Raw genomic sequence first — 25,822 nt, forward strand, 5'->3', positions numbered from 1 at the left:
TGTAATCGGGTTCGGGTAGTAACCGAACCCGATTAATATTTAGTCGGTTCGGGTAGTCATATGCTACCCGAAATACCCGATCGAGTACCCGACTAATATTATTATTTTTAATATATTTTTTTAAAAAAATTATATGGGCTATTTTTTATTTGGTTTGGACTTTGGAATTGGATAAATAAGTCCAGTAGCCCATTAGTTTGGTGTCTTTGCCATGAAAATAAATTTTCATCACATTCATAACATCAAGCTGGCGAATTGTTCAATCCTATATTTTGACATACTTTCTTGGTGCTTCATGTAAATATTAATTTGTAGTGTTTTTTCCATTTTTTTAATTTATTTTTTAAAAAATAAGAAACCTGAAACCGACCCGACCCGAATCCGACTTAATCGGGTACCCGATAGGTTGTCGGTTCGATTTCGGGTAGTGTCGACTAGTCGGGTACCCGAACCGAACTACCCGAAACCCAAACTACCCGACCCGTGCCCACCGCTAATTCCAAGTCTCTTCACTAGGGATGGCAATTTTCTCCGAACCCGATGGGGAACCCGATATCCGACCCGAACGGAGGAGGGTATGGAGGCATTTTTTGGACCCGATTAAATAAGTGGGTAAATGGGTATGGAGATCTCGTAAATGGGGATGGAGGAGGATGTAGTGGTATCCTACCCATACCCGACCCGATACCCGATTATATATATATATATATACATACATACACATATTAATTTATATTAAATAAATGCTAATTTAATTTTTTTTGTTGAATTATGTTAGTTGGATGATATAATGAAAATTATTAATATAAAACTAATGCTATTTTTTAGAAGTTTTATTTTTTATATAAGTCTTTGGTTGTAAATTTTCTTCGGTGTTTTATTTTTTTATTATCTTAAAAATTTTGATATAAAAATCTATTAAATAAGTATAGTTTTATCAAATAATTAAAATTTAAAAAAAATTATTTTTATGGAGTATATACAATAAATGGGTATATGGGTAGGGTATGGATATCCGATCATCCGACGGGTATGGGGATGAAGATGAAATTAAATATCCGATGGGTATGGGTATGGGTATGGGTATGGGGATGGATTTAATAAATGGGTATGGGGATGAAGGCACGATATCCTACCCATACCCGACCCATTGTCATTCCTACTCTTCACTCATTTACAACTTATTGAAGAACCAGTTGAAAGAACCAGTTTACATGACCAGTCCAGAATCAAGACTGCTCAAGGAATTAGTTGAGCAAACAAACGGGTGCATAAAGGCCAACTGCTTGATATAAATAAATTACTCGACTGCTCGAACATCTAAAAAAATGGAAAACTCATTTCAAATAAAAGAGTCGTTGTGTGATTCAGTTATTTCTATCAAAAGATGTGCAATTACTTCATTTAAAGTCCTCATAAAGACATGCTGAAGATCAAGAGGCAATGGAGACAAGCATTAAAACATATCAAGTTGAACGTTGCAAGATATATGTATATATATTTGAAGAATGAAAACATGAAAAAGAAGAAGATGTGATAAGAGAAAAAAATATATACAGAAAGATACAAGTTGTCAAGCTATCAAAAATCATTCTTCGAGCACTTTGAAAGAATCATATTACTTGCTCATGTTGCCCGCTCATCAAGATATATCAGATCTCTAAGAATCATCAAGGGCTGAGAGACAACTCCCAAGGGCCCACTTTTCTAAAGGATTTGCTCCACTTTTTGAATCTAAAGATTCATTCAACCAATTCTACTTCACTTGTATTTCTGTACAGTGCCGTACCTACGAGTTTTAGGGCCTGAGTCGAACTTAAAATTTGAGCCCCTCAAATAAATATTTCAATTATTAAAATTATTAAAGAGGGTCTTTCTACAATAAAATACAAAGTAAAATAGACTTAAGTATAAAATGAACATACAATGTTGAAAAACTATATAATGTATAAATAATAATGGGAATTATATATTTGTTTTGGGCTCTCCTGGACCTCTTGGGCCTGTTTTGGAAAAAATTACAATAATTAAAAATTTTTATGGGTCATATACAATAATAACACTATTATATATATATTTTTGGGCCCTCTCTTGGACCTGGGCCTAAGGCGGTGGACTCACTCGCCTCATGTCAGGTCCGGGCCTGTTTCTGTATTAAGACGTGTTGTCTTAACTTGGTTTAGTATACTAGGAGTTTCGATCTAGGCAAGGGTGAGTTCTACGATTGAAGTAGGTGTATTACAATACGTTGTAATAACCAAAGTCTTCTAGTGAATCCTTCCTTCAAGAAGGGGTTATATAGGAGCACGTAAGTCTCCCAACATCCATAAACATATTTGTGTAATTTTCATTCCAGTCGAGCCACTTTATACATCTGTTCAATCTATTAGATGGTCTGTTTTCGTACATATATTTGTTGGCCAATTAACATCGACACACGAGAAAGATTAGAGTCTAGTTGCTAATAACAACTGAGCTCACGTTTGAAGAAACATATCTTCAACTGCTCAACCAGCAGATATATATTTTGGGAGCAGACCAATCGATCTCCAACAAGTTTTTAAATTTTACATATTTTTATATATTTAATGTTTTTTAAGTAACTTAATTTAGGAATTAAGATCATCATTAATATATTCACTCAAAATAAAATAACCAATAAAAAGGTATCATTGTCAATATATACTATAAAAACTAAAGATGGAGTGTATTTAACAAAAATTGGGGTGTAAATATAACTCTCCTATAAAATAGATGGAAGAATTTCAGCAAACAAAAATTCATTTTGGGATGGAATTTGATGTTATTGCACCAAAAAATTACATCTATTTAGTTGGTCTTTCCCGTATGGAGTTTGATTCTCTCTCCATTATATTTTCAAACAAAAATTTTTGTGGGATTTTTTTGGGTTAATTTTGTGAAAACGGATCTTCTATTGATTATTAGACGTGTTCCATAAAAAATATTATTTTTTATGAAAATATATTTTTTTTATCATGCAACTTTGCTACTTCTAGGTTTATGTCTAACGACTTTGAATTTTTTTTTCTTATCTCGGTCCATTGTCTTTTCTTTTTTGGCTGTTTTGGATAATTTTCTACTTAGGTGGCCAATTTAAGCGGAAAAATTGTCTAGGAGGTGGTTGGAGCTTATGCGACTAAAATTTTGGGATTTCTTGATTTTTTTTGCCACTTAAAAATTTATTTTCCATATTTTATGTCGTAAATATTAATTTTTAATTTATATATAGATTAGATTGACCCATTTCATATGATAAATATCTATATTTTTAAATTAACTTTTAAATTTGATAACTAAGATAGGATCACAAGAGATCAAAGTTGATATCAAATTGTTTCAGAATCTACGAGAACAAGTTAATCTTAGAGTTCCATTTCCACATTCTTTAAAAAAAAAAAAATTACATGTAACTAAAATATATAGGATAGTTGTGTATTTTATGTTGCAAGAATACATATATATTATAATATAATATAATATAATATAATATAATATAATATAATATAATATAATACTAATATAATAATAATAATAATAATAATAATAATAATAATAATAATACTACTACTACTACATAAAGCATTAGAGAAACTGTTTTTGGTTTAAAATGTGAATGGACAAAATTGCCATTAATTTTTTTTTTTGCATAATTCAATATACTACCCCGTAAAATATTGAGATTGCTAAAACGGTACCCCTTATGAAAAAATAATGATCTATTAATTTCATGTGTTTTTTAATTTTGAGCACATACCTCCTCCTATTTTCAAATTTTGATCACATAATACCTTGTTCGTACGTGTTTTCAGAGATATTTGTGCGCAAAATTTGAAAACACAAAGGGTTTATAGTCATAAGGATTTTTCAGCAATCTCATGATTACATAAGAAGAGTATATGCAATTATCCCTTTTTTTTTCTTGATCTAAAATCAGAAGGGCAAAACAAAGATTGGATCAAACTCAACCTCCCCTGCTACCCATTTCCTCCCCACTTCACGTCTTCTTTATTCCTCACCCTCTCTCAATCCTTCCCCACATTTTCAATATTCATTTTTCAGCCTACAATTTATGTAAATTTAGGCTAATAAATCTTATATTTTACTAATTGATTATATAAGATATCATATGGTTATTATATTCAAATATTATATTATACACGCAACGCTTGTGCGTATGGCTAGTATATATTATATATTATAATGATATGAGATGGATAATGATAAATTATAATCTTGATATCTTACTAAATCAGTTCGTTTCTATCTTGATAAATTTATATTCTTAAATGATGGACGTTTAGGTCCAAGTTCATTTTCTTCTTAAACTAGTTTTTGGGTCGAATAAGGTTCAAATTTATTTTCTTTAACAGCTGGTAAAAAGAACACAATTTTCTCTAATTTAATAGACTATCAAACCCAGTGGATTTAACGGTTTTGTTCATGCTGCCCGCAGGGTACTACCCTGCGGGCAACGTGTAACCTCATGATTGGTCAAAATCAGTGGGTCCCATGCGGGGCTCACTGATTTTGCCAATCATGATCCGTCATGCCACCCCTAGGGCACTACCCTGGGAGTAGCATCGACATTACCAGATTTAACATGTGCATCAAACGTAGGCAAGTACACTACCACGAGAAATCAAAATAATACATTTATTTATCAAAGGGATTTTCTTAACCAATTAGTAACCCAAAAAAAACTCTCAAACCTTATCCAAGCATCAACATAACCCGAATCGAAATCGAAAGGAAACAATTAACTAGTGTAAGTTTTATATTTATAAAATTTTGTTAATTTAAAGTTTTAAGATTTTTTTTATGACGTGGTACCCGCAGCCGCTATTTTACGGTGCACACTAGGTAAACCCCGGACTAACGCAATAGCCTGCAAACTACGCTAGTCAGGTAAACTGCACTGGACAAGCTCTGTGCGACATGCTAGTCCAAGAAGGTATTGGCAGGGAAAATCGAATTCCTGACCTCTGGTCAAGCATTCACCTACTCTACCAACTTGGACACTCCCTTGTGGGCAAAGTTTTATGCTTTTTCTGGAAGAGCCATGGATGACAAAATTGATAAAATGGCTGTAAACAAGAATCCCAGAGTACAAAGTGCGGCTGCAGCATTCACCTTGTTCGCGAATCCAGTGATACCTAATAAATCTACCAGGTCTCTCATATCTTGGGTAAATCCAAAACTTGCTGCTGCTCCATTGATTAATATGTAAGATATAATCTGCATGCCCAGAAACCCAAAAAAAAAATTAATAAAAAAATAAAGCTTTGAACCGAGCTCGACTCGAAAATATTTATTATTCTAGCTCCCCAGTGATCAAGATCCTATCATGTGGCTTGATCAACCGTCGAATATGAACGATTGTGAAGTTTAATTTTCTTCAAACTACAAGTTGACATTTTTTGTAAGAGTTTTTTTCAACAAAAACTCACTGTGAAATATCAAAAATACACATTTTATCCTTGTGAAAATTAAATAAGTGTTTCAACTATTGTGTTTTTATAGAAGTTGCATGATTTACCCTTGCTAATTCGATAAGGAAAAAAATATTTTGTGACAAACTGATGTAACTAATCACTGATAAACATAATTTACATGTTTAAAAAACTGATATACCAATAAAAACTTAACAAGAAGAATTAACTGTGAATGTAACAAAGAACATTACATCAATTGTCATAGGTAAATTTTTCTCATTTGATAGTTGGAACATGTCCGTGCCACGATTTTTAGACCAAATTTTGAAAAGTAATACATGAAATATACAAAAATTTCATTTTATTAATTTACAAGAAAAATATAATTATTTTTACACCAAAACTCTCTATGCAATTTCGAAAATGCGTACTTCACCCAATAAATTTTTTTTTTTTTTGTTGGAAGCAAAAGTCATGTAGCAATTGGATCATCTTAATTCCGTAGTCTTTTTGTACTACTTGGTTTGCTATAGAATTAATGTCATTTAATTTGATAACTTGATCTTTCCAATGACGAATTGGACATACTAATTTCAATGTTTTATGATAAATTAAATATTCTACAAATTAATTCATATGCTCTGGTTAATCACACTCTCATGAAAACCCATGAAAATTCGCAATATTAGGTGCATGCATAGGTAACGAAAAGTATTGGCAAGGGTGCGGAATCTCGAATTTTAAAATACAGATGAAGAATATTTTTTTTGTCCATTAACTTGTCCATGTTTTGATTTTGGTTCATTAACTTTTCAAATTTTGGTTTTGGTACAATAACTTTTAATTTTCAGTGATTTTGGTCTAACTGCACACATATCAGCTAGACAATGACACACATCAGCATTTTCCGGGTGACGTGTGCCAATGTCTAGCTGACTCGTATGAAGTTTAACCATAATCACTGAAAATTAAAAGTTAGCGTACCAAAACCAAATTTTGAAAAGTTAATGAACCAAAACCAAAACATGGATAAGTTAATGGACCAAAAAAAATATTTTCCCAAATACTGAGACTTTCTATCCAATACCTTCTTCATGAGGAGGATTTGAGAAACAAACTAAGATATTACAGGGGTAATGTTTTAAATTTCTTCTAAATGCTTTCTTTAATATCATACATAAATTAAACAGAGGACAATTTAGTAAAATCGCATTGACTTTGACCGTGTGTTGGTTCTGTGGCATGTGTGAAACTTCTGTAAAAACATAAGAGCTAGAAGCCTATTCAGTTTTCACAAGGGTGAAGCGGACATTTTCAATATTTTACAGAGATTTTTGGTAGAAAATACTTTTTTTAAAAAAAATATCTTAAATTAAGTCGTTGACCCTTAGTAACCTGGCTGTTGATCGAACTCGACTCGAACAATATTCACTTATCTAGCTAGAGGTTGAAAGAATATCTAATAGATTTCAGACTCGAGTTAGATTCAACTTAATTTTAATTTTTTTGTTTAAAAAAAAATCTAGATATCAACTTAAGCTCAAGCCAGATTTTGATCAAACCAGGACCTATTAATTATAGGGTCAGTTGTCTGTGAAATATCGATGTTGCTAAAACCTCTACCCTCTCATGAAAATAATGATTTATTAAAATCTGGTGTTCTCAAATCTTAAATAGCATGCACACACATCCTCATGTTTTCAAATCTTGAGCGCATAAAACCTTTATTCGTATATGTTTTCAGAGGTATGCAAGATTTGAAAATAATGGGAATAAATAGTCACGAGGGATATTCGATCAATAATCTCATGATTCAAAGGACCATGTATATATATAAGTAACTCGTTAATTAATTTGGCTAATGTTACCTTGTCACCATAGAAATCAATGTAAACGAATCCATCGCCGCCGAAGCGGCTTCCGCTATTGATTTGGATGACTGTGAAGGTGGTTTGCAGAAGACTGTACACAATTCCAATGAGTATAGTTGTAACGCCCCAAATTTATCTTAATTGAGCTTATTTGAGATAACCAAAGATTTTATTATTTGAGGGCCGTTTTGATATTTGTCAGGGATCAATTTGCAATTTTTGGATTTTCAGGGACTAAAACGCAAAAATTGGATTTGTTATATTGATTGGTCTTGGAATTTGATTGACTTAGTCTCATTTGTTTCCTCTTCATCCCCTCCATCGGTTCCTCTCCATTGAAGACTCCCCAACTCACTTTCAAGCTTTGTGATTTCAATTTTCGGTCGATCCGTCCGTTGGAATTTAATTCTAAAGGTAGTTTAGCGATCACGACATCGAAGGCTTCGTTCTATCGTAAGTTTTTCTTCGATCGGATATATTTTATTTTTTGGATGTAGTTGGAATTCGATTCCTTTCAGATATGATGTTCTTGAGATAGTTCTTATCGTTTATTCTCAGACGAAATTGAAATAGAGCGTCGTTCGGAATTGTTATGATTTTTCTTATGGAATTCGAAATTTGAGTTTTGAGATTTTATAGGTTTGAGTCTCTATTGATGATTTGGTATTGATTTAAGTTGGTACCGATATTATACTGATGTCTGTATTTCCGGTTTATCAGAATATAGCCGTTATGCCGTCGGTTTGAGATTTCCGGATTTTAGGAGTTGGAACTAAGTTTTTGAATGAATTAAATTGGATTAATTGATATTGAATGTTCTTATGTATCCGTACATATTTGACTGGAGATTTTGGAGTTTAGAGTTCGTAGTATTCGAATCGTCGAAGAGTGGATTGAGGTTTGGTATTGAGTTACCTTCTTCGTCGATTATTGTTTGGAATGGAATTTTGATTTGAAATTCTTATTTGTTGTAGCTTGATCGAGATTGGAAGCTACTTCAAACCAAAGAAGAGGTATAAGACGACTTTGGAATGGAATAGGACGATTAACTCGAATCCGGATTTATTCGAGTGTCCTAGAAGAAATCACTTACATGCATGTTTATATGCTTATTTGAACTTGATTGAATTGATATTTTAATGCATGAGATTTCATATGCATTCATATTGAGCCGATATATTATTCATTTTGAATTAGACGATCTGGAGATTATAGTTGAGTGGCCTTGGTAGGCGATTTACTACGAGCGTCGATTAACTCACTATAATGCTCTAGAGTCTAGAGGACTAAAATATACCTCGTTCACCTCGAAAAGAGAGTTCGGTGTGATTATTGGATATTTTAACCTCGGAATCCCAAACCAAAGAAAGAAAGAAAGAAAGAAAGAAAGAAAGAAAGAAGAATTTCTTTTGATTATCTGAGTTTGATAATCCAGAAGTTTTAAAGCCATGCATATCATTTTATTCCGCAGTGAAATGAATTACTTAAAATATATGTGGAATTTGATTTTATATCATGTTTTGATATATTATGTGATATTGTATGCTAGTATCTTCTACTGGGAATATTATTCTTACCGGATTATCCGGCTGTTGTCTTGTCTTTGCTTGTGTGCTTGGCAACAGGTGGGGCAGGACCGAGTCAGAGGCAGCATGGCTAAGGGTTGAGATGATTAGAAGTGAGACTTGGTGTTTTGGGAGTCGAATTGTAATCGAACTTATATTGTATTCGAACTCTTGTTGTTGGATAGTTTGAATAAGTTAGATTGAAGTATGTTCTTCTAGTTGAGATTGTATAACTTTAGAACTACTTGTAATGGAATTATGCACGTGGTATCATTGGATTGTATTGTGTTGTAGTGCATGTTTTTGAATTGGAAGTGTTGGAGTTGAGCCTTTTTGATTTCTGCTGTTCCTTGATTCTACAGCAGGGGGCGCTCGGTCGGCACTTTTTAGCAGATCGAGCGCAGCCCCCTTTCCGAGCGGCAGAAGGTTGGAAGGATTGGAGGCGCACGGTCTGCATTTTTTAGCAGACCGAGCGCACCCCCCTTTTAAAAAAAATACTTGGATCTTGCATGCTTTAGTGTAGTTAATCCAAGATTAGTTGATTAGAACCAAGGTCTCACATTAAGTGGTATCAGAGCGATAAGATCTTGGACTGAATTTAGAAGCGAGCGGGGTAGATCGAGTCCGCATGAGTTGAATTCTCGCATGCGTTTGAGTTATTTAATTGATTTATTAAATACCATGTGAGCATGCTTTATTAATTAAGAATTATTTGAATTACATGATTATGTTATTTAAATTATAAAGCATGAATTATTTGAGATATGAACTGTAAATTTTCTGCTTGTTCTCGAATACTCTTGAGGTCGATTGAGTTTTTCGATCAGGATTGATGGATTTCTTATACTTGGGATTAAGATTTCGAGATTTTGTGTCCTAACTCTCTTGAGCATGAGATATATGTTCTTGATGTATATTGAACAGGAATCGATCTGCATAGAATCCGGACTGGATAGAGTGATACTGCGACTGATCAGATTGATATCTATCTGTCATCGATGAAAGCATTATTGATGAGATCTCAGTCGTTTTAACCGCCGACTTGGAATATTACTGAGAATACCGCGGGATGTGAAAGCTGGTTATTAGAAATCGATCGGATAATGAACTCTCTAGAATACAGGTATGACCGTAGAACTCGATTAGTTGTATTCAACTTCAAGGCTTTGCGAGATGTTGGTGGTTCTCGAAGAAGAAAGAATTAGATAATCAAGATACGTCTATCTATTGGAGTTTGTTTAATCATTATATGAATCAACCTCCGATGCAACAAACTTTAGTCTTTGCTCTTTTTGAGGATCAGCAGATTGGGACTGCACCTGGAGATGATAGTATAGGTAATCGTTTGAGTTTTGGTTTTCTGCTTTTATGACTGATAGATTTGGGTGAGTCCCCTTATTCTCTTTTGAGTAATCTATATGATGCATTCCCTAATTGTTGAGCTTTTGAATTACCGTAGTTACAACTCTTGAATTTATGAGAATAAGATTGAATTGGGCAATATGGTACTTAGGTTATCAGATTTTGATTTTTGTATCCGTTGAGCTGCTAGTACAGTTCAACCGAGGATTATTTTCAAAAAGTTGCCAAATTCAGATCTGAATCGTTAGACGAGTGGAAATCCTCTGGTAAGAATTTTTGATGTAAGGATTCTTTGATATTATTTTGTAGAAGAACCGTTTATTACAGAATTGTGCGGAGGAATTCTCAATGCTGGAGTTGATGTCCTGAATTGTAACCCGAAATGGTTGATTACCAGTGGTTATAGAGTGGATCGAAGTTGATTTGGATGAGATTCTCAGATTACCTCTGATTTTCAGATCGAGAGAGCTTTGACTGGATATCAGGACATCACAATTGAGAATTGATAGAAGTGTCCCTTAGACCGCACTCTTGTAGAGGTACGACCGCATTGGATTCGTAATGTCGTTTGAATTGACAGACGCTCCTACCACATCTAGGAATTTTGGAAGCCAAATCTCCCAGAGATGTTAGATGAATTAGTGAGTATTCGTATCGGTGGAATTCATATCCGTCTGAAGAGTCGTACTGATCTTCAGATTCGTTGAGAGTTGTTTACAGATTTGCATGCCGAGCAGTTACGCTATTCTATCGACGTTTGATTCTGGTGGGGTCGAATTGTCTTCCTCAATCATTTTATCTGGAAATTGAATTACTTCTGATCACCTTGAGGCTGAAGCCGTTATGAATTGATCTATATCGACGTCCTTATCTGATATTGGAAGGTTATGACTACTATCCCTAATCCTTCAAGGGATTCTTATCGTGGATAAAGCCGATTACTTCGCAGATTATGTTATTTTGTTTGGACTTCATCTTATGAGACTAGTTCTTATTGATTGCAGAAGATATTGATCAGCGCTTTAGGACTTTTTATTTCCTTTTGGACTGATGACCTTCAGTGCCTGGAACTTCTTCTTATTGAGATTGTGGAATATTATTGATCATAAGGATCAATATTAGCTTGAGCTTACTGCTGAAGACGCTCGAGACTCAACGTCTGAATCTAGACTTTGAGCTTGCAGCGATCTTATTGATTAAAAGATTTGGTATCTATTTTCTTATGAGGAGATTTCCGTAATCTTACTGATCTTGGAAGGTGTAGTACTGGTTTCGCCGTACAGACTGGGTATGAGAAAGAGAAGATGATTAGAGACACTGAGGAATTTTTGATTGGGAATCTGATTCTATCCGGAGAGATCGAATGCAGTAGCTGATGCTCTGAGCCAAAAGATTTGTTTTATTTCATCTACTATCGGCTTTCTCCTTGATTGATGAATACAACACTTCCGGTTTAGAATTCGAAGCAGATAGGAGTTCCATCAGCATTTAGCTTTTGAGCCGAATCAGAATTGTTTGAGAAGATCAAGATCGTTCACAGATTTGATTTGACTTTCAGAATTAGATGAAGAAAAGTCAGAACTGAACCAGCCTGAATTCAGGTCAGTATTGATGCTCTATTTTGAGATTGAGCATATTGTTGTGCTAGATGTCTCTGATTTAGAGACAACATATCTTGAGATTGGTACATTCTAGTGTTTTCAATATTCTTTCAGATGATCGAAAGATTTTCGATGATCAGAGTCAGTTCTGTTAGAAGCAGTTAAAGAACGTGTTGAGTTATGAGTTACGATATTGTGTATTGTCTACAATTGAAAGCAGAGAAACTACGACCCGATGGTCTGTAATACCGTTTATTCCGGTTCAGATTGTGTTAGAGATAGTGTTTTGATGGTTTCGTCATGAAGCTACTGATCAGTATGAGTTTGAGGTACAATCTGTTATGATTGACAGATTGATGAATATTCTATTGTATTCCCTACAGAATGATTCTCAGTCATGATCAGATGTTAGATATTCTGGCAGAACTTTTGTCAGATTGTTTGATTGCAGAATTTTAGTCATTTCAGATAGAGATATGTGTTATACCCTTTCTTCTGGTATAGTCTTCGAAGAGAATTTTGTTATTTGAGTACAGTTTGATATACTTAGAACGACGGACAGTCCGAGCAGACGTATTGGATTTAGAGGCCTTGCTGAGATGTAGTGCTGGGCTGACCCAATATCTGAATAGCTTGATTGGACCAGATGAGGGTGAATGGTCCATGCCATCTCTTAAGCTAATTATTACCAGACTTGGTAATTCATGGTACCTGCCCTAAAGGTCCATGGTTCGAATTAGGGAAGATGTGAAACTCTCGGACTCCGGGAGGAGAAGATCTGGAGTATGATGCTTGATCCTTGCACTAGTTGACGAGTGTCGCTTACTCCTATGAAGTTTTTGTGCAACAACAACTATCAAATTATTATCTTGATGGCATCTTTCGATGAGTTGTGCGAGTAGAATAAAAAATCTCATTGAATTGAGAAGATGAATTATCTGAGTCACCTGAATTGAGACCATATTTGATTTGAGGTTATTATGACAGATAAATATTGTCTATCGAGAAAGAAGACGACTTGAACTAGAAAGTCAAAGAATACAAATTTTAGATGCAGACTTTGTATTTTGATCGAGAAGATCGAATATTTCTGAAGATTTTGGTTTTCAGAGGATTTGTCAGATATAAGAAGAGAGAGGAATGATTTTTGAGATTATTTTAATCTCACGAGAGTCTGGAGATGATAGGCGATCTTGCCTACGGACTTGTTTTATTCCGTCTTTTTCTGGTTCTCCCGAGGTGTTTTTCCGTCTTTTGATGCGGATTATCACCAGATCCTTGTTGCTGGATTACCAGATCAAAATTTCTCTTTCTCTTCAGCTGATGAGACCGGATTTGTTGAGATGACGAATTGCTGGAGGCAACTGATTCAGAGTTTTGACCTGAATTAGAAGCAATTCAGAGACAAACCGATTCAGTTTGTGTTAGTGCAGTGAAGTTGCTACGGATTTGAAGAGATTTAAGAATTAGAGTTCTATTAGGGACATCGTTTTCTGGAATTTTTCTAAGAGATGGATTCTCTTGCAGTTTTGGGTTTTTATCACTTACCTTTGAGATTGAACTGTATTCGATTTCGAGGACGAAATCTATTCTTACAGGGGGAGAATTGTAACGCCCCAAATTTATCTTAATTGAGCTTATTTGAGATAACCGAAGATTTTATTATTCGAGGGCCGTTTTGATATTTGTCAGGGACCATTTTGCAATTTTTGGATTTTCAGGGACTAAAACGCAAAAGTTGGATTTGTTATATTGATTGGTCTTGGAATTTGATTGACTTAGTCTCATTTGTTTCCTCTTCATCCCCTCCATCGGTTCCTCTCCATTGAAGACGCCCCAACTCACTTTCAAGCTTTGTGATTTCAATTTCCGATCGATCCGTCTGTTGGAATTTAATTCTGAAGGCAGTTTAGCGATCACGACATCGAAGACTTCGTTCTATCGTAAGTTTTTCTTCGATCGGATATATTTTATTTTTTGATGTAGTTTCAATTAGATTCTTTCCGGATATGATGTTCTTGAGATAGTTCTTATCGTTTATTCTCAGACGAAATTGAAATAGAGCGTCGTTCGGAATTGTTATGATTTTTCTTATGGAATTCGACATTTGAGTTTTGAGATTTGATAGGTTTGAGTCTCTATTGATGATTTGGTATTGATTTAAGTTGGTACCGATATTATACTGATGTCTGTATTTCCGGTTTATCAGAATATAGCCGTCATGCCGTCGGTTTGAGATTTTCGGATTTTAGGAGTTGGAACTAAGTCTTTGAATGGATTTAAATTGGATTAATTGATATTGAATGTTCTTATGTATCCGTACAGATTTGACTGGAGATTTTGGAGTTCAGAGTTCGTAGTATTCGAATCGTCGAAGAGTGGATTGAGGTTTGGTATTGAGTTACCTTCTTCGTCGATTATTGTTTGGAATGGAATTTTGATTTGGAATTCTTATTTGTTGTAGATTGATCGAGATTGGAAGCTACTTCGAACCAAAGAAGAGGTATAAGACGACTTTAGAATGGAATAGGACGATTAACTCGAATCCGGATTGATTCGAGTATCCTAGAAGAAATCACTTACTTGCATGTTTATATGCTTATTTGAACTTGATTGAATTGATATTTGAATGCATGAGATTTCATATGCATTCATATTGAGCTGATTTATTATTCATTTTGAATTAGACGATTTGGATATTATAGTTGAGTGGCCTTGGTAGGCAATTTACTACGAGCGTCGATTAACTCACTATAATGCTCTGGAGTCTAGAGGACTAAAATATACCTCGTCCACCTCGAAAAGGGAGTTTGGTGTGATTGTTGGATATTTTAACCTCGGGATCCCAAAACAAAGAAAGAAAGAAAGAAAAAAAGAAGAATTCCTTTTGATTATCTGAGTCTGATAATCCAGAAGTTTTAAAGCCATGCATATCATTTTATTCCGCAGTGAAATGAATTACTTGAAATATATGTGGAATTTGATTTTATATCATGTTTTGATATATTATGTGATATTTTATGCTAGTCTATTCTACTGGGAATATTATTCTCACCGGATTATCCGGCTGTTGTCTTGTCTTTGTTTGTGTGCTTGGCAACAGGTGAGGCAGGACCGAGTCAGAGGCAGCATGGCTAAGGGTTGAGATGATTAGAAGTGAGACTTGGTGTTTTGGGAGTCGAATTGTAATCGAACTTAGATTGTATTCGAACTCTTGTTGTTGGATCGTTTGAATAAGTTAGATTGAAGTATGTTCTTCTAGTTGAGATTGTATAACTTTAGAACTACTTGTAATGGAATTATGCATGTGGTATCATTGGATTGTATTGTGTTGTAGTGCATGTTGTTGAATTGGAAGTGTTGGAGTTGAGCCTTTTTTATTTCTGCTGTTCCTTGATTCTGCAGTAGGGGGAGCTCGGTCGGCACTTTTTAGCAGACCGAGCGCAGCCCCCTTTTCGAGCGGCAGAAGGTTGGAAGGATTGGAGGCGCACGGTCTGCATTTTTAGCAGACCGAGCGCACCCCACTTTTAAAAAAAATAAAAAAATTTATTTCAGTTTTCTTTTAGACTTGGATCTTGCATGCTTTAGTGTAGTTAATCCAAGATTAGTTGATTAGAACCGAGGTCTCACAATAGCCGCACACATATATCTGCAATTTATACATCATCTTATCAATTATATTTCACTTCATTTATTTATTTAATAAATAAAGGCATCAATTTATACTGTAAAATTTAGAGAAAATGCACCTACATACATTATATATGTCGAGTCGATGACTTACTTAAATGCCTGGACGTCCTTGAATTTGACTTTTGTGTGGCCGTAATCAGGTAGCAAAGCCGTGCCATCGACGGTGATGAGGAGGATTAACGATATGAGCAGGCAAATAAGCGTGACAATTCTCAAAATTAGCGAAACAAACGGCGAAACAACTTGGGAAGGAGGAGGAGCCATTGCCTCGAGAGATTAGAATTAACTTCAATGAACACAAAAATATTAATGTACTTGGAATTAATAATAATTCTTCTAGCTTAATTACTAAATATGGCACTCTTTGGTTGATAGTATGTGCTCTAATAGAGAAGTTTTGGGGAAATTATTAATTGATTAAAAGGTTGACTTGTGAAGTTAACGAGCAACATAATTGTCAACTTAATAACGTGCATGCAATTCCCACATTGGCCGTTTAATTTTGGGAGACTTGGAAAAAAATCCCTACACACAAACACAACTTGAAGTTCAGTTCCTAAGTAAGAATTATTTGTTCTGCACTACCTCATACATCTAAACTCTTTTTCCTCCCTCCCTATTTCATTATTTTAATAATTTTTCTATTTTAATTTATTTTATATCTATTAATGATAATATAATATTATTTTCCTTAAATATTATTTTATTTCCTCTTTGTTTCTCTTTCCTCTCCCTTCCTCTTTCACGATTCAATTCCCCTCCTCTTTCATGGTTGAAGACAGAAATCCCAATTCCAAGTCATCCACCGGCCGACTTGACCAACAACCGGCTAAGTTGGCTCCATGTGATTACTTTTGCGTCGCTTCAAACTCAGGATAGCTTCGGTCCTGTCTCTCCTCCTACCTCCACTTTTCTCCGATCCCTAATTGCCACTGTAGCACGCCACCGCCGCCTTAGTCACTTTCCATTAATCTCTTTCTGAAAGAGTGGGTGCCCAGTGAGCCAACTTGTGGCTATGGGCTTTGATGACTCTTTGTACAAACGATCTTTTGTTTAATGTAATTTACACTTTTATTAATGGCAATGACTTTATCTTTCTTCATATTATTATATTGTGATATACTATTGTTGTTTTGATAAAGACCTTGAATATACTATAGTGTATGTAAGATGTGGTAGAACATGGGGATGTCTATCATGAAATACATCTTATAGTCACTGTATATTCTAAACTGTTCCTAGTCAATTGAGCCGTCCGATAATAAGGATAAGGATCGCTCGAGTTTGAGACTAGCATTTGCGATGCGGAGTACCACGTTTCATTGGTAGGGAACATGGAGATGTTCGAAGCATGCAAATGGATATTCATAGGATGAATAATCGAACTACCCTATCCGGACTTTCCAAGTGGTTATCACTTATCGAGTGGATAAAGTCCGCGGTTTTGGTTGTACACCATTAGTCCTTACTACTTGAAACATCATGGAGACTCTATATGCTAGTACTGTGCTTTGACTCGTTTACCGACTCTATGGGGGTCATCAGGTGTCGGGATTGGGTACAGTTACAACACATATAGGAGTCGATGCATTGTTGTCAAGGATTCACCACATACTTGCGAGTGTGGATATCCTATGCGATCTGAGGAGATATTAGTGTGACGAATCTCTGGCCAGAGTACTTGATGTGATTTAAGAAATGGTTTCTTAGTAGCACATGCGATGTCACTAATTTGATCTTCAAGATGTATTGCATAGTTATCGAATCTTGAGCGACTCTCGATATACCAATGGTTGTTGATTCGATCGGGATATATGGATGAAGGGACCGTACTGTACGCTAACCAAAATCTACTGGTTCTTGTAGGCACTATCAGTGATACCTAGGGAATCATGGGGCGATGTTGCTAGGCGCTTTACCATGATTCGTTGGGCAAGTCGGAAATCGTTGTTCCGAGTCACAAGGAGTTGTGAGCCCACGGCTAGCTGTATCCCTGAACCATTGAGGGTCACACAGTGTAATGGAGTTTTAATCCCCGTTGAGATAGTTAAATTTAAAGAGTTAAATTTAATGAATAAAGAAGTTGGACTTCTTAAATAAGAGTAAGGGAGTAGGATTTCCTAAAATGGCATAGGGATGTATATTTTTGGAAACCACTGAATTCGGATTCAGGAAAATTTATCTTGACTTTAAAATGTGCAGAAATGGTTTCTGTGCATATTGGTAAAATCGGTTTATCAATCGGAGTCACGATGAATTTTATATTAATTTCTGAACGTGCGGGCTTTGCTTGTCGGGCCTCAACTTATGACTAATGGGCCCTAAGGTGTTAGTGGCCTGCATTATAAATAAGTTATTGCAGTACAGAAATTACACACAACAGGTCATAATTTGAGACAGGTTTTTCGAAAACCCTAGCCTCCTCTCTCTCAAATCGGCCGCCCCCCCTTCCCTTCTCTGCGTGAGAAATTCCGGTCTGTGATTTTGAATTGCAGTCTGGAATAGCGAATCAAATTCGTTTATTCTCTTCGTAGAAAACTTCTGATAGATTTTCTAGTGCAATCTATCAGAGGGATTAAACCTCCATTCGTGGACCTGATTAAAGGAAAGCTTGTTCATCAGTTCCAGGGAGATACAAGAAGCGCAGAGAAATCTGTGTGGTGTCCAATAATCTCGCTTCGAGATTGAAGGTAAAATTTAATAATAGTTATTTAATTTTACACACACAAATAATTTAATCGTTAAACGGTTGATACCCACACTATGGAATTGTTCCATAATAAAATTTTTAAACTTCCGCTGCACCGGGTATCAATCGTGATTGATCTGAACGCCAGTTTTCCAACAGTGGTATCAGAGCCAGGTTGCTCAGATCAAACGATTAAATTAATCGATTGTACAAAAATTTTTGAGTCTTGGTTTTTTAAAACAAAATAAATATTTTAAATAAAAAAAAAAAAAAATTCGGGCAAAACCCGGGCAGCGATTGGATCGCTGCCCCGGGCGGCGCACGTCGCCGCCCAGGGGCGGCGCTCAGCGCCGCCAGGGCTGCGCTCGGCGCTGCCCAGCAGAGCGCTGCGCAGGGCAGCGATTGTCGCTGCCCTAAAGGGGCAGCCGGGCTGCCCCGGCCCGCGCCCACGGGTGCGGGCCAGCCCGGGAGTGTCCCGGGCGGCCCGCGGGAAAAATTATTTTTTTATTTAAATTAATTTTAATGTGTTAAAATTTTATTTTTGGTCCGGTCAAAAATTGTTTTTGATTGGTTCACGAGGCATCGGATCGAATTGTTCGAGTCCGAAAATTTTAAAATTGATTTTTGGATAAATTTGAATTTTTGGAAAATTTTAATATTTTATCCTTAAATTGAATTTTGAAATCAATTATTTTTGGTACAATTGATGATAAGATTTGATCTTATGTATATATTAAGTAAAATATGATTTTATCTATAAAATTAGATTCTGTAGATAAAATATGATTTTATTTAATAAAAGGTAAAATATGATTTTATATGTAAAATATGATTTTATATATAAAATATGATTTTATCCTGTTTAAATTTAAATTGCCATATGCATGATATCCAATAAATTAATTTTGAATTAAATGTTATTGGATAAGGATGATCGATTGCCATGACCAATTTTGTAGGTGTATGTTAGGAATTTACATTTGTTTTATTGTTGTTGGTTTTATTAATGGGCCTGGTTTATGGCCCAATATGAATGTCATATGTAATAAAAGTGGGCTTGGTTTATGGCCCGTTCCCACCCCTAAAATGTATCCCCTACTTGTCATTGCTATTTATTGTAAATACATTAGATTTAGTGGGAGATCAAGATTTGAAGATGGTGGGCCCAGCAGACAATAAAGACGAAGAAATGTAAATTGGAAGCTAATGTAATAGGATTGCATTGCATACTGCATATTACCTAGGATTGGACTAAGACTCGTGATTGGCAACCACGAGTCAATTAGAAATGGAATCGATCATCCTATATATAATATATGATATTATGATTGTATGCATGTTTTAGACATAATTGCGTGAATCCGGCAAGCATGCAATAATTTGAAATTGATGAGACAAATTTTTTATAAAAATCCCTCATTTTAAATATGATTTAAAATTGATATCAAGATAAATAAAGGAAATTTAAATTTGTTTAAATATTCCTACCTTCCATCAACGGTCAATGTATGAGATGCTACCCGCGGATACGGTCCGGCTCATATTATTGGGGGGGCCCGTTCGTCGGAAAGCTGTACATTGGATCGACAAATGTTGTAAGTTGGGTGGAACTCCCATGGGATCGGCTCATATTATTGGGGGATCCACATGGCGACCGTCCATCACAACTTAATATTGATGGGTCATCTTGACATGTCACTTTAAACGGCGTCATATTATTGGGCCCTTATTGGACATGAGGTAAACACATGGGGGTTGCTTTGGAAGCAATTGGGCTCTACCTTTTGAGAATTATGGTTGGCTGATATTATTCGGGACCATAAGTTTGTCAATTGGACTCCATGTTCTCACTAAGGAAAAAGTTTCCCGTTTTCACTAGAGGGTAGTGAAATCGTTAAAATAGTGGGAGTGAGATTCATAAAATTAAATTCGCCTATTTTATGTCTTAGTAAATTGCTTAAACAATCATTGATATATGTCTGTTTTTTTTTCAGTATTTCATACAATGAATTCACGTAATCCATTATTCTCGATCCTCGAACAAAACAAGTTAACTGGCGCAAACTATACGGAATGGTTCCGGAAGTTGAAGATTGTCTTGACTTCGGAGAAGATGCTCTACGTGTTAGAGAAATCACCTCCGAAGGAAGCACCAGCTGACGTAAGTCCGGAGGAATTGGCCAAACTTGATGCATGGTGGGACCATGACATCAAGACCAAATGCTATATGCAAGCCTCGATGTCTGATGAACTCCAGAGGCGATTTGAGGACACCGTGAATGCTGCTGACATTCACGCTCAACTCAAGGAACTTTTTGGGGCTCAATCGAGGGCTGAAAGGTTCGCTACTGTTAAGGAGCTAATGACGTGTCGCATGCGTGAAGGGACTTCGGTCCGTGATCATGGGGTACAAGTGATTTGGCTCATACAGAAGTTAGCAACTCTTGATTTGGTGTTGGAGCATGAACTCAACGTGGATTTACTGCTTCTGTCTCTTCCTTCTTCGTTTGACGGATTTGTGGTAAATTTTAATATGAACAAGATAGAGGCCACCCTTGAAGAGATGGTCAATATGCTTGTGACATATGAATCCACACTTAAGAAGGATAAGCCAGCTTTCTTGGTGGGCTCCTCATCTTCTGCTAAGAAGGGGCCAAGTATGAAGGGCAAGAAACGTTCTGCCCCACCCAAGAAAGTCGAGCCCGAGAAGAAGCACAAGACAAAGGCTTCAAACAATGGAAAATCCAAGGATGTTTTCCATTACTGCAAGAAGCCCGGTCATTGGAAGCGCAACTGCAAGGAATATCTAGAGCAGTTGGGAACTGCAAAGGGTATGTTCTATATTGAAATAAACATTTCACTTAATACTACTTCTTGGGTATTGGATACCGGATGTGGATCTCACATTTGCAATGATTTGCAGGTGATGACAAGAAGTCGCAGGCTTAGAATGGGTGAGACCCAGCTGAGGCTCGGGAATGGTTCCAGAGTTGAAGCTACAGCCATTGGAGATGTTTGTTTAATTTTGCAGAACGGTTTTAAGTTATTTTTAAGAGATGTTTTATTTGTTCCGGATTTAATTAAAAACATTATTTCTGTTTCTATGCTAGATAGAGATGGTTATTCTTGCAATTTTGTGAATGGGATTTGCAATATTTACAAGAATGAATGTTTGATTGGAAATGGACAACTTGAAAACGATCTATACAGCTTAAAACTGAAAGACGTTCCAATAAATTATATTGATAAACCGGCAACAACAAACAAAAGGAAAATCGATAGTCAAAACCCGGCGAACCTTTGGCATGCTAGGCTAGGTCATATTTCCTCAAGGAGGATGAACAAGCTAGTGGGAGAGGGCATGTTTGATATGTCTGATATTAACTCTCTACCTACTTGTGAATCCTGTCTAAAAGGGAAAATGACTAAATCTCCTTTTAAGGGGAAGCCTGAGCGTAGTCAAAATCTGTTGGATTTGATCCATACAGATGTTTGTGGACCATTTAGAGTTGGGACTCAATATGGCCACACCTACTTCATTACCTTTACTGACGATTATTCAAGGTATGGGTATTTATATTTAATGAAATATAAGTCTGAAGCATTTGAAAAGTTCAAAGAATTCAAGGCTGAAGTAGAAAACAAGCTAGGTAAAAGTATTAAAGCACTTCGATCGGATCGAGGTGGAGAATACTTAAGTATCGAGTTTTTGGACTATCTAAAAGAGAATGGGATTCTCTCTCACTGGACTCCTCCTGTATGACACCACAGCTGAATGGTGTATCGGAGCGTCGTAATCGAACTTTGTTGGACATGGTTCGATCCATGATGAGCTTCACTGAGCTTCCACCTTCGTTTTGGGGCTATGCGCTTGAAACGGCGGTATTGTTGTTGAACAACGTCCACACTAAAGCAGTGGACAAAACACCATACGAGTTATGAAATGGCAAAGCTCCTAAGTATTCGTACTTGAGGATTTGGGGATGTCCTGCTTACGTGAAGCGGACAGTGGGAGATAAGTTGGATAGTCGATCCAGCTTATGTTATTTTGTAGGGTATCCGAAGAATTCAATCGGATATTATTTCTATTATCCTGCTGAAACAAAGGTGTTTGTTTCTAGGAATGCCACCTTCTTGGAGAAGGAGTTCTTATTGGATAAGAAAGGCGAGATGATGGAACTCGAAGAAGTTCGAGAAGAACCCGAAATACAAAATAATGATCCTACGCCTCAGGAACCATTACTGGACACGCCTGAACCTAGAAGATCCGAGAGGACTTCTAGACCTCCTGTTCGATATGGTCTTCTTCTTGAAGGGGATCAAGATGAACCCGACATTGGATGTGATCCAAGAAACTTCAAGGAAGCAATTTCTGATGCGGATTCAAATTTATGGCTTGAAGCTATGCAGTCTGAATTGGATTCAATGCATACAAACCAAGTTTGGTCTTTAGTAGATCCTCCTGATGGAATTGTTCCAATAGGGTGTAAATGGATCTACAAGAGAAAGCTTGGGCCTGATGGTAAGGTATTGACCTACAAGGCGCGATTGGTGGCGAAAGGTTACACTCAAAGACAAGGAGTTGACTATGATGAAACCTTTTACATGAAATTATTTGTAAGGCCCGAAAATATTAAGTTCTTAATTATGGAATTTAAGATTTAAATTCCGAATAAGAGAGAAAATATGAATTTAAGAATGTATGGAAATTAGAGATTTCAATTTCGGGTCAAAAATATTTAATTTGAGGATTTTTCGGATTTTAAGATTTGAATATCCGGAATTCTTAAATTAAAAGATTAAAAATATTTGAATTGATATTTATGGAATTTAAGATGTGAATTCCAAGATGATAAATATCAAGGATTTAATTTGAGGATGAAATTCGAGCAAGGGCCAATTTGCAAATATTGAGTAGTTCAAGGACTAAAATGCGATAAGGTCCGAATGATTTAATTTTAATCCGAGACTATTTAATTGGAGAATATTTAGAGTTTAGACTTGAATTATAATATTCTTAAATTATTTAGGATTGAAATTGAATTAAATCGCTTGTCCAGGGACTAATTTGCAATTATGCCAAAGTAAAGGGACCAAAATGAAATTCTCCTTGCAAATTGACATATAAAACGTGTAAAGAAAATAAAAGGAATCAGAATGATCAGAAGAACCGATAGAGAAGAGAAATAAGGGTTCCGAAGCCAATTTTGATCTTTCAAACTCCGATATCTTTTGATCTGCCCGGTAGAATTTCCGATTGATTGTATATTTGCGATCACAGCTCTGAGTACTTCGTTTTGACGTAAGTTTTATGAAGTTCTACCATGTTTGAATTTTAAGTTGTTGTTAGAATTAAGATTTGATTGTATAAACATGTTCTAGCATATACGACGATAGCATATCTAAGACGGATCGTGAAAAGATCGTCGTTTGAACATGTTTTCGATTTTTGAAAGAATTTTTGAAATTCTGAAATTATGGGGCTACATATTTCTAAATTTACCTGTATAATTGGTGATGATATGAGATTGATATGATTGTCATATTGATGTTTAAGCTTTTGGAAAGATCGAAATTGTATCGTTACGCCGCCGGTTCAAGATTTTGAATTGTTATGCATTCTCAATGTCTAGAGCTCATCTTCAAGCTTATTGTGGATGAATTGAATATGTGATTATGTTGAGAATGAAGATATAATGATATTTGAATCGAAATATTTATCGGACTCGAATAGTTGCGACGTCGGTTTGAATTTTGATTGTCTTAGCAAGATTTGAACTGAATAAGCTTTAATGAAACATCGATTCAGATTTGGACTTGATGTTTAGCTATGTTATAAACCAATTCAGATTGGAATTGAAGATTATCGAAGTCGAATCAACGAGTTCGAATTCGAAGGACTTGAAGTGTTTGATGTTGAATCAAGAATACCTTCAAGTAGCACTGATTGAAATAAGCAGATTGTATGACCGATTTGGCTAGCTTTGAGATGATCAGCTTTGGCAACAGATTCAAGATGTTTGAATCGCAATGACAGGTATGAATAGACATTAATAAATGGGCAGAATAACTCGAGATTGTTTTTGTTTATCGAGTTTCCTAAAATCACATACATGTATGTTTTCATACGTTTACATAGATGTGATAGATTATTCAAGATAGCTATTTTCTTGAATTTCCAGAATATTTATGTAAATGTTTAATTGTCTTCTTTGATTTGTATTATGGTTTGTATTGAATATGTTTTCAATATATGATGCGATACTTACAGATATGTTGGTATCCTTGAGTGACTATATGATCATATGATTCTTTGATTGATATGTTCAAGATGTTGTATTAGCTTAAGTATATTTAATGCATCCAGATTGTGTTGCATTCATCTTGAACTCCAGCCTGAATAGCACAGAGGGCAGAATGGCCTAGAGTGCAAATGACATTTGGAGAACTATAGTGAGTGGCATGGAATGTAGATTTACTTCCAGAGTCAGATGACTCATGGCACGGAATATAGATTTATTTTTTCAGAGCTAGATGACTCACTATAGTTGCACCAAAGTCAAGGGAATTGAGAGATTTAACACCACCTCGATTGGGAGAGTCGGTGGTCGGTTAAAGATTTTATTTCCCCGGGATCCCAGAACTACGATTTATTGATATCAGATTTGATAGCCTATTCCTTGGCACATGCATTGCATTTATGCATTAACCTAGAGATTTCTATGGTTTAAAATATGCGTTTATAAATGCTAGCATGTTATGTTATTATGTAACGTTCATGATATGAATGAGTTATATGCTTAAATGATGTATATGCATGTCTTTTATACTGAGATTTATTCTCACCGGAGTTATCCGCCTGTTGCTTTGTTTGTATGTGTGCATTGCATCAGGTTGGGGGGCATGAGCGAGTCAGATGTGACTTGGATAGCAAGATATTGAAAGATTAGAAGTGGAGATTTGGGTTTTAAGCAGCTGATATGTATTGTATATAAACATGTTAGAAGACAAGGAATCTTTTACATGTTTATGTGAATCCTAGTTTATATTCAAGAATGGATGTATTTGAATGTTAGGATTTATTTGTCAATGCATGTATATTATTTGGTAGCTTGTCAAAGAGTATATTTATGCATGTTCCATGGTTGACAATAAGAGTGTTTCCTGCAGATTTTCTGGAAATACAGCTCGCTCGATCGGTAGGATTTCACCGATCGAGCGAGGCCTTTTTGTTGCTCAACAGAAGGTTGAAATTTTGGTCTCGCTCGATCGGTAAGATTTCACCGATCGAGCGAGGCCAATATGGATGCAGACCCGAGAGTTTTTACTTTGTGCTCGCTCGATCGGTAAAGTTTACCCGATCGAGCGAGGGGCCTTCTTTAAAAAAAAAAAAAAAAATTTAGCTCTTGGTTTGAATAATCTTTTATTACATGATTAATTGTTAATGAATCATTTTTTGCCCTAAGATGAGATTAGCAACCCGGGTCCCCACAACAGGTGGTATCAGAGCGTAAAGTCTTGGAGCGTAAAGTCTTCGACTAAGATAGAAGTTGAGCGGGATAGATTGAGTCGCATGCATTTATAGTAT

The 25,822-nt window shown here is 35.7% G+C and overlaps 1 protein-coding gene across 1 annotated transcript; it reads right to left on the bottom strand.

Moving 5' to 3' along the window:
- Positions 1 to 5,058: 5,058 nt before the first annotated feature.
- On the bottom strand, positions 5,059 to 15,809 carry LOC140879315 (CASP-like protein PIMP1). Its single transcript, XM_073282989.1, has 4 exons — positions 15,637 to 15,809; positions 15,482 to 15,501; positions 7,322 to 7,434; positions 5,059 to 5,256 (listed from the first exon to the last, which is right to left on the bottom strand). The coding sequence occupies exons 1-4, from the start codon at positions 15,807 to 15,809 to the stop codon at positions 5,059 to 5,061; spliced, it is 504 nt and encodes a 167-aa protein (XP_073139090.1).
- Positions 15,810 to 25,822: the final 10,013 nt, after the last annotated feature.

This window comes from Henckelia pumila, chromosome 2 (assembly GCF_033568475.1).
Source record: "Henckelia pumila isolate YLH828 chromosome 2, ASM3356847v2, whole genome shotgun sequence".
NCBI classification, from domain to species: Eukaryota; Viridiplantae; Streptophyta; class Magnoliopsida; order Lamiales; family Gesneriaceae; genus Henckelia; species Henckelia pumila.

Bases quoted from the DNA above. Each gene is read 5' to 3' on its own strand.
- LOC140879315 (XM_073282989.1), bottom strand. From the start codon at position 15,809: ATGGCTCCTCCTCCTTCCCAAGTTGTTTCGCCGTTTGTTTCGCTAATT. The intron at 15,502-15,636 runs GTAAGTCATCGA...TATAAATTGCAG, and splicing joins AAGGACGTCCAGGCATTTAA to ATATATGTGTGCGGCTATTG. The intron at 7,435-15,481 runs TGAGACCTCGGT...TTACAACTATAC, and splicing joins ATATATGTGTGCGGCTATTG to TCATTGGAATTGTGTACAGT.